Source organism: Salvelinus alpinus, chromosome 22 (genome assembly GCF_045679555.1).
Source record: "Salvelinus alpinus chromosome 22, SLU_Salpinus.1, whole genome shotgun sequence".
NCBI lineage: Eukaryota > Metazoa > Chordata > Actinopteri > Salmoniformes > Salmonidae > Salvelinus > Salvelinus alpinus.
Genome location: NC_092107.1, coordinates 14,993,293 through 15,006,731, shown reverse-complemented (window position 1 = coordinate 15,006,731; position 13,439 = coordinate 14,993,293). Strand labels below are relative to the sequence as shown.

General features: G+C 41.2%; 1 protein-coding gene across 4 annotated transcripts in view; it reads right to left on the bottom strand.

Annotated features, from left to right (window-relative positions):
- LOC139549094 (RNA-binding protein Nova-1-like) overlaps positions 1-9,821 on the bottom strand; it is a 67,581-nt gene extending 57,760 nt beyond the window's left edge. Inside the window, exons 1-2 of one of the 4 annotated variants that reach the window (XM_071359216.1) lie at positions 9,673-9,813; positions 6,078-6,152 (exon numbers count right to left, since the gene is read on the bottom strand). In XM_071359216.1, coding sequence (XP_071215317.1) covers positions 6,078-6,152; positions 9,673-9,691 — 94 coding nt within the window. In that variant the 5' untranslated portion in view covers positions 9,692-9,813. Of the gene's footprint in view, positions 1-6,077; positions 6,153-8,043; positions 8,952-9,672 lie in introns of those variants that run through there. The other 3 variants (XM_071359214.1, XM_071359217.1, XM_071359215.1) reach the window with 3 other exon arrangements.
- Positions 9,822-13,439: the final 3,618 nt, after the last annotated feature.

Below are 13,439 nucleotides of genomic sequence, written 5' to 3'. Positions count from 1 at the left end.
AACCGACAGAAGGGTAGCTCTCCAGGAACTGGGTTGGAGATCCCTGTTCTAGGGCAAATCTAAAAAACGATTTCTTTGGTTTCTCCAGAGACATAATATTAAGCTAGACAAATCCTCAGAAGGTGGAGGGGGACCTGTTGGAGTGATCTTAACCTGACAGACAGATCACCTGCAAAAATGGAGCACCTTATGTACTTGCTTATGGTTATAACATGTAACTAGGTATGACCGTGTACAAAATCTAAATTACCTTAGACATATGCTTAGTTGCAGTCAAAACAGCTCATAAAAGTATGTCAGTGGTATGATGCTTGGTAGAATTATAATACAGAAACCAGCTAGCTCCCCTCTGAAAGTACACATAGTGCTGTATTGGTATGTATTCTCAGAAAAATAGTTATTCTACGTAAAATGTTATATAAATACCAGAATTCCTTTAATACCCTCCAATATTCTATATTTGTGCAACTTGTTATGGTTTTTTGGTTGCTATAACATTTATTTTGAAGTGACTTTGAGGATTTGGGTATGCTTTTTGAAGCATCCTGCCAGAGGCCCTATCACTCCCATTGTGTCACTAGCAGTAATGCTAATGCTGGCTGTGGGGTATGTAAATGAAGAAAACTAAGCCATATGTCTCTCAGGATCAATGGGTGAATTCCATTTTGTCCCCAAAATGTAGCATATTTCAAATGCTGGTGTACTGACAGACATTTTTACCACAAGTATGACACAATTAATATTTACCTAACTGAATGATACTACAATCAAATTATGGTAAATCTGCTTTTTAGTGTTCATGTGGATGTGTATAACTGCCATTTTTTATTTCAGTTTTACAGATGCTAATGAACTGTACATTTTCAAAAATAAGTCTGTTTTTACATTTTTTTTATCTGAAAATAATTAAGTTGTTATTTTTCTATGATTGTTGCTTTTTCCAATAGTTTCTTCTTGGGGTCAAAATGACCCAAGTTGGTAATACGCGTATGTAAAATATGTTGGTAGTTTGAAGGGTTAAGGTGACATTGTATCCCAGTATCTCAACCAGTCCTCTCCTCCTCTCTTAATATTCCACCACAATTAATCCAGGTTGCCTCCCCCAAGGCGGCAGATATAAATAGGAGTATTATTACGAGGGCATGGTTTTGTGTCACTTCACGACACATGCACATGCACTGTTGATGTGCAAGGTACGCTACGGATGGTACATGCCATAATACCTGTTCCGTACTAACGCAACAGAAATCAATCCACTGTGCAAGGTGTGGAGAAGGTGGTGGGGTGTCATGAGTTGTGACACAATTGCCTTTTGAGTGTTTGCTTATAATGACGGCTACACTCACACTTTGACTTGAGTCACAATAAAATAGCGACATCCCTTGCATGGACATTGATGACTTCCTAGCATGTGTTCAGGAGTGTCATGCAATTTCTAACGAAGAACACGGAGTACCTTATAGAGTGTTGGTTGAGGGAGATGCTGAGAGGGGTGCAGGCAGGCAGACATAAGATGTTTTGGCCTAGCTGGGGGAATCAGCAGCTAATTAAGAGAGTTCATTATCTTTCATCAAAACACTCAGTGGTCCTGCTATAATCTCATTAATCGATGCACCCCCATTTGTTGTGTTTTCTGTGACTGTTTGTTTGTGGGTGGATGGCTGTGTGTGTGTGTGTGTGTGTGTGTGTGTGTGTGTGTGTGTGTGTGTGTGTGTGTGTGTGTGTGTGTGTGTGTGTGTGTGTGTGTGTGTGTGTGTGTGTGTGTGTGTGTGTGTGTGTGTGTGCAAAGAGTCCGTTTGTTAGAAATATCGTTTTCTAAGCACTGCTGTTCTCCTCAGCATTCTCCAAATCATAAAATTGCACCATTGGCACCATCTGGGTCCTGGTCTGTTGAACCCACCCAAGGGTGATGTACAGAGAGCGCTTTACACAAGGAGGAAATACGATACTTTCCGTTCTAACTGGGAGTAAGGTCATAGCAATGAAATCATGCATAGAGCTGGGACGGCCTTTTAAAGCAAGTTACAGCATTGTTTTCTCCCGCACAGCAATGTCTGACAGTAAGCCTGCTTGCACTGAGTATAAGAAGCAGCAGAACTGCCTGCGTTCTGCGTTGACCCAGATTCCCAATAAAGCCAAGACTGACCTCATTTTGATTGGGATGGGTCTACTTTTAACCAGCCTCAATTAATAATGGAATGAATAAATAATATCAAACACAAACGGGTTCTGCTGCTGCACATGAACCCTCATGCAAACTACACAACACAAGTAGACACACACACAAATACACACACAGACAGGTGGACATACATACATACATACATACTGTATATCCATATAAACATCTCATAAACAGTACACACGCCTTTCATACACAGAGGTTCACTTTTATACATAGAAATGATTTCTAATTGTCTCTGTCTTTAATAATTTGTCATACAGATTTGCCTGTATCATGGCTAGTCCCAGTCGCTCAGATGATAAAACTGCATGCAGCCCGTACTAATCAAGCATGATGACTGTGCACAGTTGCTCGGCTACTCCTGTCTAGACAATCAGCACGCATTCTACATCGATCTCTGATAGGTAACATAAAACCACTTGCTCTAACCCTGTCAAGATATATTTCCCTGACGCTGTCAGAAAATAGCCTGGTCAGGCTGGGGCACAAGATCCTCAGATTGAATTCGTATGTTTTGTGAGAAGAGGCTTTATGCTGAACTGTCGTGAGTTTTAAATAATTGTCTGATACATCCCAGTGAGGACTGTGGATGGATTGATTTAAATGAGCATAGACCTGAAAGAGATGTGATCCGCCCTAAGCAGATGTTAGGCATCAGGATTGTGGTTCCTGGTTGCCAAGGGTCTTTGTTTTCTTTCCTCTCACACAACAAAAACAGGGACACATCCCAGCAGCTACAATTTCTGCCGGAACACAGTCATTTCCCCTCACTTGTCATTGCATAAGACTCAAAGGGATACGTCAAGATGTTGGCAATGAGACCCGTTATCTACTTGTGGATACCATTTTTATGTCCCTGCGAGCAGTTTGAAGGAAGTTGCTAACTAGTGCTAGCGCAATTGCTAACTAGCATGCTAGTTAGCATTGGCTTGCAAAACTACCTCTGACTTCCTTCTTACTGGACACAGAGAGATGAAAATGGTATCCATGAGTTCCTCTGACTGGGGAAGTAGATAAATGGCCTCATTGCCAAAATCCCAAAGTGCCCCTTTAATGGAGGAAAATCAGTCACCTATTCTATGTGTGTGTGTGTTTTTATGCATGTTTGTGTATGCGTGCGTATGTGTGTTTTAGAGAAATGCTTCCAACTCACCACTCCCAATGTGTTCTATTGGGAAAACAACAAAGTGAGCCAGCTAGGTCAGAATACATCCCACATGTCTTACTCCTAGTATCCTTGGCGTTGGATCAGTGTCATTCGTTCGAGGGTGTGTGTGTGTGTGTGTGTGTCATTATGTGTGTATGTAAGGGGTAGCTACAATAAATAATGAATAGGCATCTGACATAATAAACTAGTTTGTGAACACAGCAATCTGTTGCTAGAGGCTCCCAGTAGTCCTGGAGCCCAGAATAGGCTCCATCAGCCTGGACGGTTCAAATCTGGGGATCTGGTGTCGGTGGCTGGGTGGGCTTCTGGGCTAGGCTAAAGCAATGGGGTGTTGGAAAAATGCTATTCACTTAAGCTGGGGAGATTGTGTGGGGGAGCGGGCCTTGGTCTCAACCTCCACTCCTTTTGTTCAAGTTAAATCTCCAAACCAGTTAGTGGACAACCACCTGTCTTGGTTCTATATGGGAGCTACTCTGAGTCAACCCTAGAACATGAATAACACAAAATAAAAAGTATTTCACATCTGTAGCCATTCTGTTGTCTGGGAGTGTTTTCAAGGTCACCAGTTAATCTGTATGAACCTCCTAGTGGCTGTCCTCTGTTTCTTATGTAGCCAGGCGCTTAATGTGTTTCGGTTTTGTCTAACCAGTGTGTAGCCTTTTCAAAATGTCCCCCCTTCTAGTGTCCACTTTTGAGCCTTTCCGGACACGGCTATCTGAACTACGCTAATGCCCATACTGAGTGGCGCTCCTTCTCCAGCGCGTGAGTGTGTGAAAGGCGCTGTGCATTGTTCGTCGAGCACGGCTGTTTCGAGAGGGGGCTAGATCTTCCCCTCTGCATCGCTCTTTTCATCGCTCTCATCCATATTCATCACGAGGCCTCTCCTCCACTCAGCAACCCTCTGGAGGAGACAGGCGACTCCTGCGCCCAATTGTAAGCCACCATTTCACCCGCCCCAACCCAAACCCCGCCCTATACAATGGGATTTTTTTTTCTTTGACGCAGTGCTAAAAAATAAAAAAAAACAGATGATGAAGTAGAAGAAGCAGCTCCCCCTTCATGTTCATGGTAATCGATGGGCAGACACGGCTGCATGCGGTTGCTGGGGGTAGGTTGTCAATGGCAGCTGGCGATTGATGAGGAGGTGGGTGGAGGTGGAGAAGAGGGAGCAGTCGTGATGGGCTGAAGGAGAGCCATGATTAGCATGGATGGAGAGAAAGAGAGCGCCGTGCTGCCTAGAAACGCTCAGCTGAAAAACAGCCATGCCGCAGACAAGTGTTTCGGCTACAGCAGCCCGGGCTAACACACACTGGGTGGCTACGAGATTGGTAGGCGATGGGCAAAGCTTATATTTGCTCTTTGTTCATAGTGCTCCTTCAACATCATTGACATATCAATTTGCAAATGTTTATGCAAAGCCTCTATAAAAACCAGCTCTGCTCTCTTTTGGGGGTTTTCACTCTGTGAATGTGTGACGCATTCTCCTCAGCACCAACGGTTCGATCCAGGGAAGGTAAGTCACTTAAGCATGCGTGAGAGGCGCTCAGCTCCGGAGGGGAAAGCAACACAAAACACTAGCGATGCGATCGATAACATCAAAGGCCCTGTCCTATAGACCGACGGCTCAGTGCTGTGTATGGTATCTGCCAGAGGGGGGAGGGTTGGGGAATCATCACCCCCCCCCCTCCCATCATTAGCTCGTCTGGGTCCTCGTCATCCTCGCACCCCCTCTCTGTCCCCCCTCCCCGGACTTATTCACAGCCTCCTCACGTCATTTGGCAAGGGCATTAGAAGGCCTCCTCACCACTATCCACTAAAGCCACTTTGGTGCCAGTCCATCCATTTACGAAATGACTTCAACATATCTTATTATAGTGGACAGACGGGAATATAATGTTTTTATATATAAGAGGGGAGTTGGGCTGAAGACCTATCTTAATATGCGTCCCATGGGTATGCAGTGGGAGCAAGTCAAGCATCTGGATTGTAAAATAAATCAACCCAAGTCAGTGATTTTTCCCCTGATAAGAATGTCACCTTTATGTAACATATAATCATGATTTACAGCCTCTATAGGCTACAGCACAAAGCACTCTCAGACAAAGATGAACATTCAGTAGAGTAGACAATATTTAGAGAACACAACATTCATTGAGGTTGAACTATGTCTAATCCACTTTATCATCATTCCCAATCAATCCCCCCTTTAACAATTTCATGCAAAAGGAGTGAAGGTGATCATGTTAATTATGAAATTATAAACAACCAATTGAATATACACAATATATCCAATAGATATGCAAATATTATAAATATGATAACTTGTTAAATTCCACAAATATGAATAGCATGGCAAAATAAGCATGGCAGTTTAACATGAAAATGGATGCTATGGACTTAATTATATAAAACTTAAACATATGCCTATATTTTTTTGCAGATGATATGCTTATAATCCAAGCTTCCATGATAGTCCATATACATAAGATGCTCATGAATTGAGATATCTTTAGCTCAATAAAATAGGCCGAAAATGTGAAATCAGATTTAAAGGTTTTCCAAAATAGTTTCAGAAAAGATTGGGTTATTGTAGTCTGCAGACTATTTTTGCCTTTCTTTAGGAACTATTCATATCACTGTCAAACTGCTATAGTAATATTGTAATTTAGTAAGCGAATAGCAAAAGAAAGAAGAATAATAACAAAATCAAAGTGTCTCTCTTACCATATGCCTCAGAGTGTGATTCCTGGTGAGGGAATACAATGCCTTCAGTTTCAAAAAGGGGCTGCAGGAAGGCCACTATACAGGAAGAGGAAGCACATTGTGTGTGTGTGGCAAAACTAACGTTATCACAAATGATTATGAGGTCCTGTACCCCCCTGTAACTAGCTTCAATGTCCTGAAGTCTACTACTGGTTCTGTTTAACCACAAACAACCTGCACGAGGCCTGTTGATTAAGCTATTGGGCTCCAATATGGACAGGCCGCCAGCTAGCCTACATACAGTATCAATGGTTGCTCTGCTATAGAACACAGTCAATCACTTTGGGGTATTATGATCATGAGGGTATTGTTTAGAAAGGTCTCAGTAAAGCTTTAGTTAACCATTTCTGAATGTTTGTGTGTGATGCAAATATTAAAACATCAAGCTATTGAAGTGGTTGGTAACACTGAACTCGATATAACCGACTGCTATAACGCTTTACTACTTTTTAAGCATGTACGAGCCTTTATAATGTATTCTTATCAAGCTTGTATCTTTCCAGGATATTGCTCTTTATATAATTTCAGAGAAAGCAATTCCAATGTGTAAACAAAAACAATCTCATTGAGTAGATGTGTGTGTGTAAATATTTTGACTGGGCGTCTGTTGACTACAATACTCCATGGGAAAGTGTGGCTACTGTACTCTAGCTGTTCTCATAATCACAGACATTTCATTTGGTCAAATGGATGAGATGTGTGTGTTGGTAATGTCTCCCAAGAGCGCTGCATGGTTTTTAGATATGTGCAGCTGTGCATCGATTCCTTTTAACAAAGCTGTCTCACTTAATTTCCTTGGCAGCGTTTAATCATCGCAATGCATTATGGGAAAGCACTTTTTTGGGTCACTTTATGCTTATTTCTGGTTGTAAACAATATCATGATGTTGTTACGTGTGTGGTAGGTAGGTGTGCCACACTAAAATGCCTTTTCTAAAACTATTTTTTTTACCTTCAAAAATGTTTTGTAGGCCTATCAAAAGTCCACGAAGACAGGATAAGTAAATACTAATGGTATAGTAATAATGCCAGTAGAGGATGATAATCCTTGGTGCATGACAGCATGTAAACAAAAACCAAATGGTGATTACCTACGGTGACATCCATCTTTGATCCAACCAGTGAACATAATTATGATTGGAATGTATTCAATGGCAATGTAGCCTTTCTTTTAATGCGAGTTGCAGTATTTTTAATGCTACAATGACAATGATGCATAAGCAGTGAATGCATAATAGCAGATGACAATGTTGCACTGAAATGGCGACATATACTGTAAACTCCTGTATTAAGGCCTACTACCAATGGTGTCTGCATGAATGTTACTGTCTTCTTGAGCAATTGCACGCAAAGAGACTAGAGTAGTCTAGCCTATGTGACAGATTATCGACTATCACGCGATTACCCGTCACAAAGCAAGGGATGTGAGCGCGATCAACAATGGAATGTTTTTCAGTTGTTTGTAGTTTCGAGACTGTGTTGTTATTTTGGACATCCACAATTTCCTTTGCGTAAAACTCAAAATGGGTGAAATAAAATATGAATGAAATAACCCTTTTAGGTTCAAGATAGCACCTTTTTTTTCTACGAGTTGTACATGAGACCTGAGGGTTCCCTCCAAATCAGCACCCTCTCACTCACCCCCTTCATTGCACTCATTCCATCAACACAAAGGATTTTCCTTATTTTGTAAATAGATGCAATGAAAAAAGACTACAACAAGATGCAATATATTTCAAATGTTGCTTTATACATCACTAAATAACACTAGTTTTAGTGTTGTGTTGAGCCATGCTACACATCAAGATGATAATCAGATAATCAACCTGCCATCCTTTCCCTTTTTCGGTGCTACCCCAGTGTGCGCATAAGGATAACCTGGATTCACACATTCGAAATAATCCCTCGCATCCCCATCTTTTACTTACCTCCCGTGTTTGTGCGTTTAGTGCTGCTAGCCTCGGTTGGGGTCTCCAGTGGTCTTTTACGCGAATCAGGGGGATCCGACTCCATGTGCGGCTGTTGATTGTGATGGTGAGGATTCAAGAAAACCCCGTTTTGTTGTACTGCCCCGCCGGCCATCATTTTTAAAGTAGGTTGGGTGAAAATGCGTTTATCCCTTTATGCAACGTAGCCTATTGAAAAAAAATGTCTTTAAATAGACGAAGCGATTCAAGAATCGAAAATGCGTATAGTCTTGCGAATGAAATATCTTGCGCGTTATCCTCGCCTTTTCAGAGAACACCGAGATGCTACGCAGAGTATGGGTTATTTGTTCTAACGGAGGAAGACGATGCTTGCGCTGCGTATGGAACGTAACCTCAACAAAAATCCAATGAACAGATAAATGATGTCCCGTTCCAGATACTATAAACGTGTTGTAGAAAGTAGGCTAATTTAATCTTCCAATAATTTCTTCATGTGTGTTATTTCACTCCACTGCAATAAAGCGCGTATTCCTATCAGGCAATGGAGACCGATGGCGCTCCTCTCTGTATTGCGGTTAGGCAATGGTCAACAAAATAAAAGATCAAAACAAAAATATACAGACGACAAAGAGGTTAAATAAGTAAAGGGAAATGAAAAGTGCTGAAATAAAAATATGGTGTTCTATCCGGTCCTCCTTTCGTGCATGAAGACACCCTGCAGTTCGATTTTGGAGGGCAAGGGGTGGGTTTTCAGGAGGGTCCAAAGGGAAGAGAATGCGAGAATGGATACAAAGCTAGAGGGAGATGCGAATTGTTTGTAGTCTCTCAGGAAAGATGCTGCAATCTTTCGTTCAGAGCATCCCTTCGTTGACTGACTGTAGGAGCGCAGGGTATCGGGTGACGTCACGAGGATCAGAATCATCCCTGTCAAATGTTGTGAAAACGAGCCGCCCCTCTCGAAACGCGATTGGATGAACTGATTTTCTCCGGCAAACAGAGTATAAAATAAATGTCACATGATAAAAAAAGAGGAGGTGTCGGGGACAACTAGGTCAATGCTAGAAGGGATACAGGTTTGGTCAAATTAACGTCAAAAGTTGATTCTTTTTTTTTTGCATTTTAGCTAACCCTAACTCTTTTCCTAAACTTAACCTAATTATCCTAACCTGCTACGTAAGTTCTAACTTGCTATGAAAAGTCAAATCTGACAAAAGCTGTATCCCATCTAGTGAAAACCGGACAACTAACCGAGGGTCGATGCACAGGAAGATGTACAGGAAGATGTAAATCTAGGCTGATTTGGAGCCGTAACTTCTAACGGCGCTCCACAGTGCCTCATTCACTGGAATTCTTATCGTGCACATTTTATGAAAATAAAAACAGCCACGATGAAGTGGCTTAGACATAGAATACTATTATTATTATTATTAATATTGCCTATTAGGGTAGGCCTAATTATTATGTTATTCGCCTATGTTATAGTGTAGACGTACAGCCTATAATTGCCATAACAGGGTTGACTAAATAGTTATACATAATTACACCCCTTAACAGATTCTAAAATAAACCTTTTTCAAAAACTGCTATACCTATAGGAAAGGAAACTTGGAATATATAGTAGGCTACTACCTGTGTGGAATCCAGCCATCTCCGTGTGGAAGAAACCAAATGGAGGTGATCCTCCGTGCGCGCGAACACTCTGAGCCGGGCTTTACTGCCTCTGTCACACACATACACACTTGCCGGCACACACCCTCTCTCCTTGTCCCTGTCCAGTCCTAGACAGATGCTGAGCGCCCCTCGTGCTCCTCTAAATTCTCGTCAAGGTGACATTACGTCGACCGTGGCCTACACACAAGCAGGGATCTCACACGATTTCACATTGCTGTGAAATTCTCAGCGTTGAGCCATCTCGGTTTTCTCCGAGAATACGCCGCTTGATGTGTAGAAGTACGTGGCAAATCCAAGGCAGATGTATAAAAACATTTTATTGGACCGCCAGAGTTCGGATAAGAAACAATTGCGCAGTATACCACTTTCTTTCAGCCCATGTTGTGGACCTATACTGTTCAGCTATATTTTTAGTGGTTGCCTGCTACAGTAATATCGAAAATATAAAGTAGCCTAGCCCATAAGCTATTTTTACAATGAGGCATAGTAAGAACATTCTTTGGGTTTTATAAGGCAGGATGTATAGGAGCTAACAGCTGTTGTAGCCTAGACTATTCTGAAGCTTATCTGGTGTAAAGTTTCCTAGATTGCTTAATAAAAAATGTAGGATACTATTTGTACCTGTTGCTAGAAAGGCTGATTATTCTGGCGATGCACAGCACAACATATGATATACATGTATGATATGAAATATGACAAGGTTTCAATTGGTTCCTCATCTCCGGGGCGGACAAGCACCAGAAATCGGTTCTGGCATTTCTAACACACCATTTTCCCCCCTTGAGGCCCACACCAGAATATTTAACTCCTTGAGGCCCCCATTATTAGCCAGATAATTATAATTTTGCTTCAATAAAAATGAGGGGGTTGGGGTATACACACACACAAGCTAAGGAACTGCAGTTCTCTTTGATTACCATGGAGAAAGAAAAGTACTCTTTACAGCTGTGACCCTTTGGCATTATTCAAAACTCTGGACTGTCTAGGCAGGCAGCAAGGCTGACTATAGCTGAGCCCAGGGCCGGCCCTAGGCATAGGCGACATAAGCGGTCACTTAGGGCCCCCGTCGAAGCTCACATCCACTGCAAATGTACTTTCTATACCTGTGATATGTGGTTGTCCCATCTAGCTATTTTAAGATGAATGCACTAACTTTAAGTCTGCTAAATGACTAAAATGTCACTCCTCCCCATGCAAAATGTGTAGAATTGCAGGAAACTTGCTTTAAAACTGCAACATTTTCTCTACGCTCCATTGCAAAATGTGTAGAACAGTAGGAAATCAACTTTCGAAATTAAATCTCTCCACTTTAAAGCGGTGGTGCACTAAAATATTTTGGCCGCTAGGTGGGAGGCCCCCCAACCAGGGACCCTAAAAGGCTAGGGCCGGCCCTGTCTGAGTCTACTGAATCGCAGATGGAGCCTGTTGGATTGGCTCCCCATGTGGTAACTAGGGTGAGGAAGCAAGATTGGACTGTGAATGTTATGTTTTCTCATTATTGTTTTCACATTTAGATTTTTGATTTAGTTTTTTAGACCAAAAAAAATCCAAATGATATGCTGTGGACTTTTGATTTTGACACACAGGTTTCAAACAATAATGTAATATCATGTAATATCATGTGTCCGCACATTTTAAGTCATAGGTCACAATAGAAGTCCCCCTAAAGAAAAGTGTCAGGCCACAATGCCATGAGAGCACAGCAGGTCCAATAGAGGGGCAGATGAGACTGGAAGAATCTTTAACATAGCATGGTCTGGTACAAAGGCTCCCCTGAGAATAACAGAGATAAGAAATATGCAATAAGGAAAAGCAAAAATGCTGTGTACAGGAGGACCACATAAATACCAAAACAAGTGCAAACATTAGACAAGGCAATTAGAACGATAGTAAACTATCAGGAGGTTGATAGAGATCGTTCATGTAACAATGGCAACTAGATCCAATGCCACCATTAAAATAACTGTTTTTTTCAGAGTGATTTGGCACGTATTATGTGTAGGTAAAGCCACCAATATCAGAATTTTCCCATCAAAGCATTGTATTCATCTGGTAATTCTGGACAGATGGTCCGGGGTAAAACCCTCCATTCCAGCAATATGGGTTTATGAGCTTTCACATAAACCCATCCTTCTGTGCTAGAAGTAAAAGGCTAAAGCCTGCTTGATGTAGACCAGCAGCAGATGATTCTCCATGCATAACCCCCATCCCATTGTTTGGAGGGATCCCCATCTGCCCCCTCCTACATGGTGTTGGGACTACTGTTCCCTCCTGACCTGCAGCATGAAAGGAGCTGGTCAAATAGCCACATCTGGTGTGATCATCTTTATGTTATTTAAGTTATTCAAGTCTCTATTATGTACTTTTATTATTTATTATCATCATTATTATTATTAATAATAATAATTGTATTATTCAACTACATGAAAATTAGGTCAAAGTTGTATGCAAGAGTTTTATTATTAAATCGTATTGTTATTTACTGTTATGTTTTGTAGATATATTTCATATTTTTTCTGGATCCTTTATCCAAAAAAGAACTGTGTTAGAATCTACAAACCCTCATCATTTTGCATTATAGGCCTATCCACATTGTGATTGGTGAAAGTAAAAGTAGGCTATCGAGAGGTGGAACTAGGATTATTATACAATGTCACCCCCTAGTGGTTAAACTGACACAGTTTATTCTACAGCTAAACTACTCTAGATACAGTATGTAGCAGCATCCAGTTGCAGTCGCTGACAAACATGGCCCCCGACTAATGTTAAACCTTTTAGGCTACAAAAACTACTGCTACCGTTTTGTAAGATATATTCAAAGTACAGGTTCTAGGCCCATTTATAGGGAACATTCAGATATTTGAGAAAAAACAAGCTTTGTTTATTAAAGGTTAGAGGTTTAGGTTTGCTTGTTTGAACCAGGTTAAGGCTACAGTAAAACACATTGACACAAGTACACAAATATCTCAGTTCCTTTCACTGGATGGCTCTATCACTTTCAAAATGCTGCAGTGCTCACAGATTACTAATCTTGGATACCCAGAACTTAATTAAGATGCTTGATTAAGTTCTGAGACATGTTAGAAAATGTACAAACAAGAATAGTGACGTCTCCCCCGTCTCAACGGAAACTCTCAGCCAGTATCTGAAAAGTCCCCTCCTGAAGTTCAAAAAATTCCAGTGCCTGCAAAATCATTGTTTGTCCAAATGATCAGTGAGGAAAAATTGTGATTTGTCAAATGATCAATGACACTGATATAGAGAAACAAACATACCTCCTGAACAGATTTGACCACACCCCAAACAATTGCTCACCTGAGTGTTGCACCTGAAGAGATCTAAGAGATGCTTTTATGGTTAGTGTTATCCTGGATCCTTGGGATGTCCCTACCCTTACCCTAACCATAACCTTAACCATAATCCTTACCTAACGCTAACCTTAACCCTTACCTTAAAGGTGCAGTATACAGAAATCGCCCCGCCATTTCTTGGTTGCTAAAAGTCTAATAGTTCGCCTAACTTCAGTTTACGTGACCGAACAAGCAGTAATGGTGTAGATACTCATTGTACCATCTAAATATTGTATTTTCAGCTGTTTGAAGCTGGTGTACAAAACCTAAAGTAAAAGAACCAAAAACTAAACTTATAAATGGATGCATTGAAATAGCGCAAGTAGAACATATCTACCGCTTGTTAGACTTGCTTTCTATGAGAATGGAAGATCT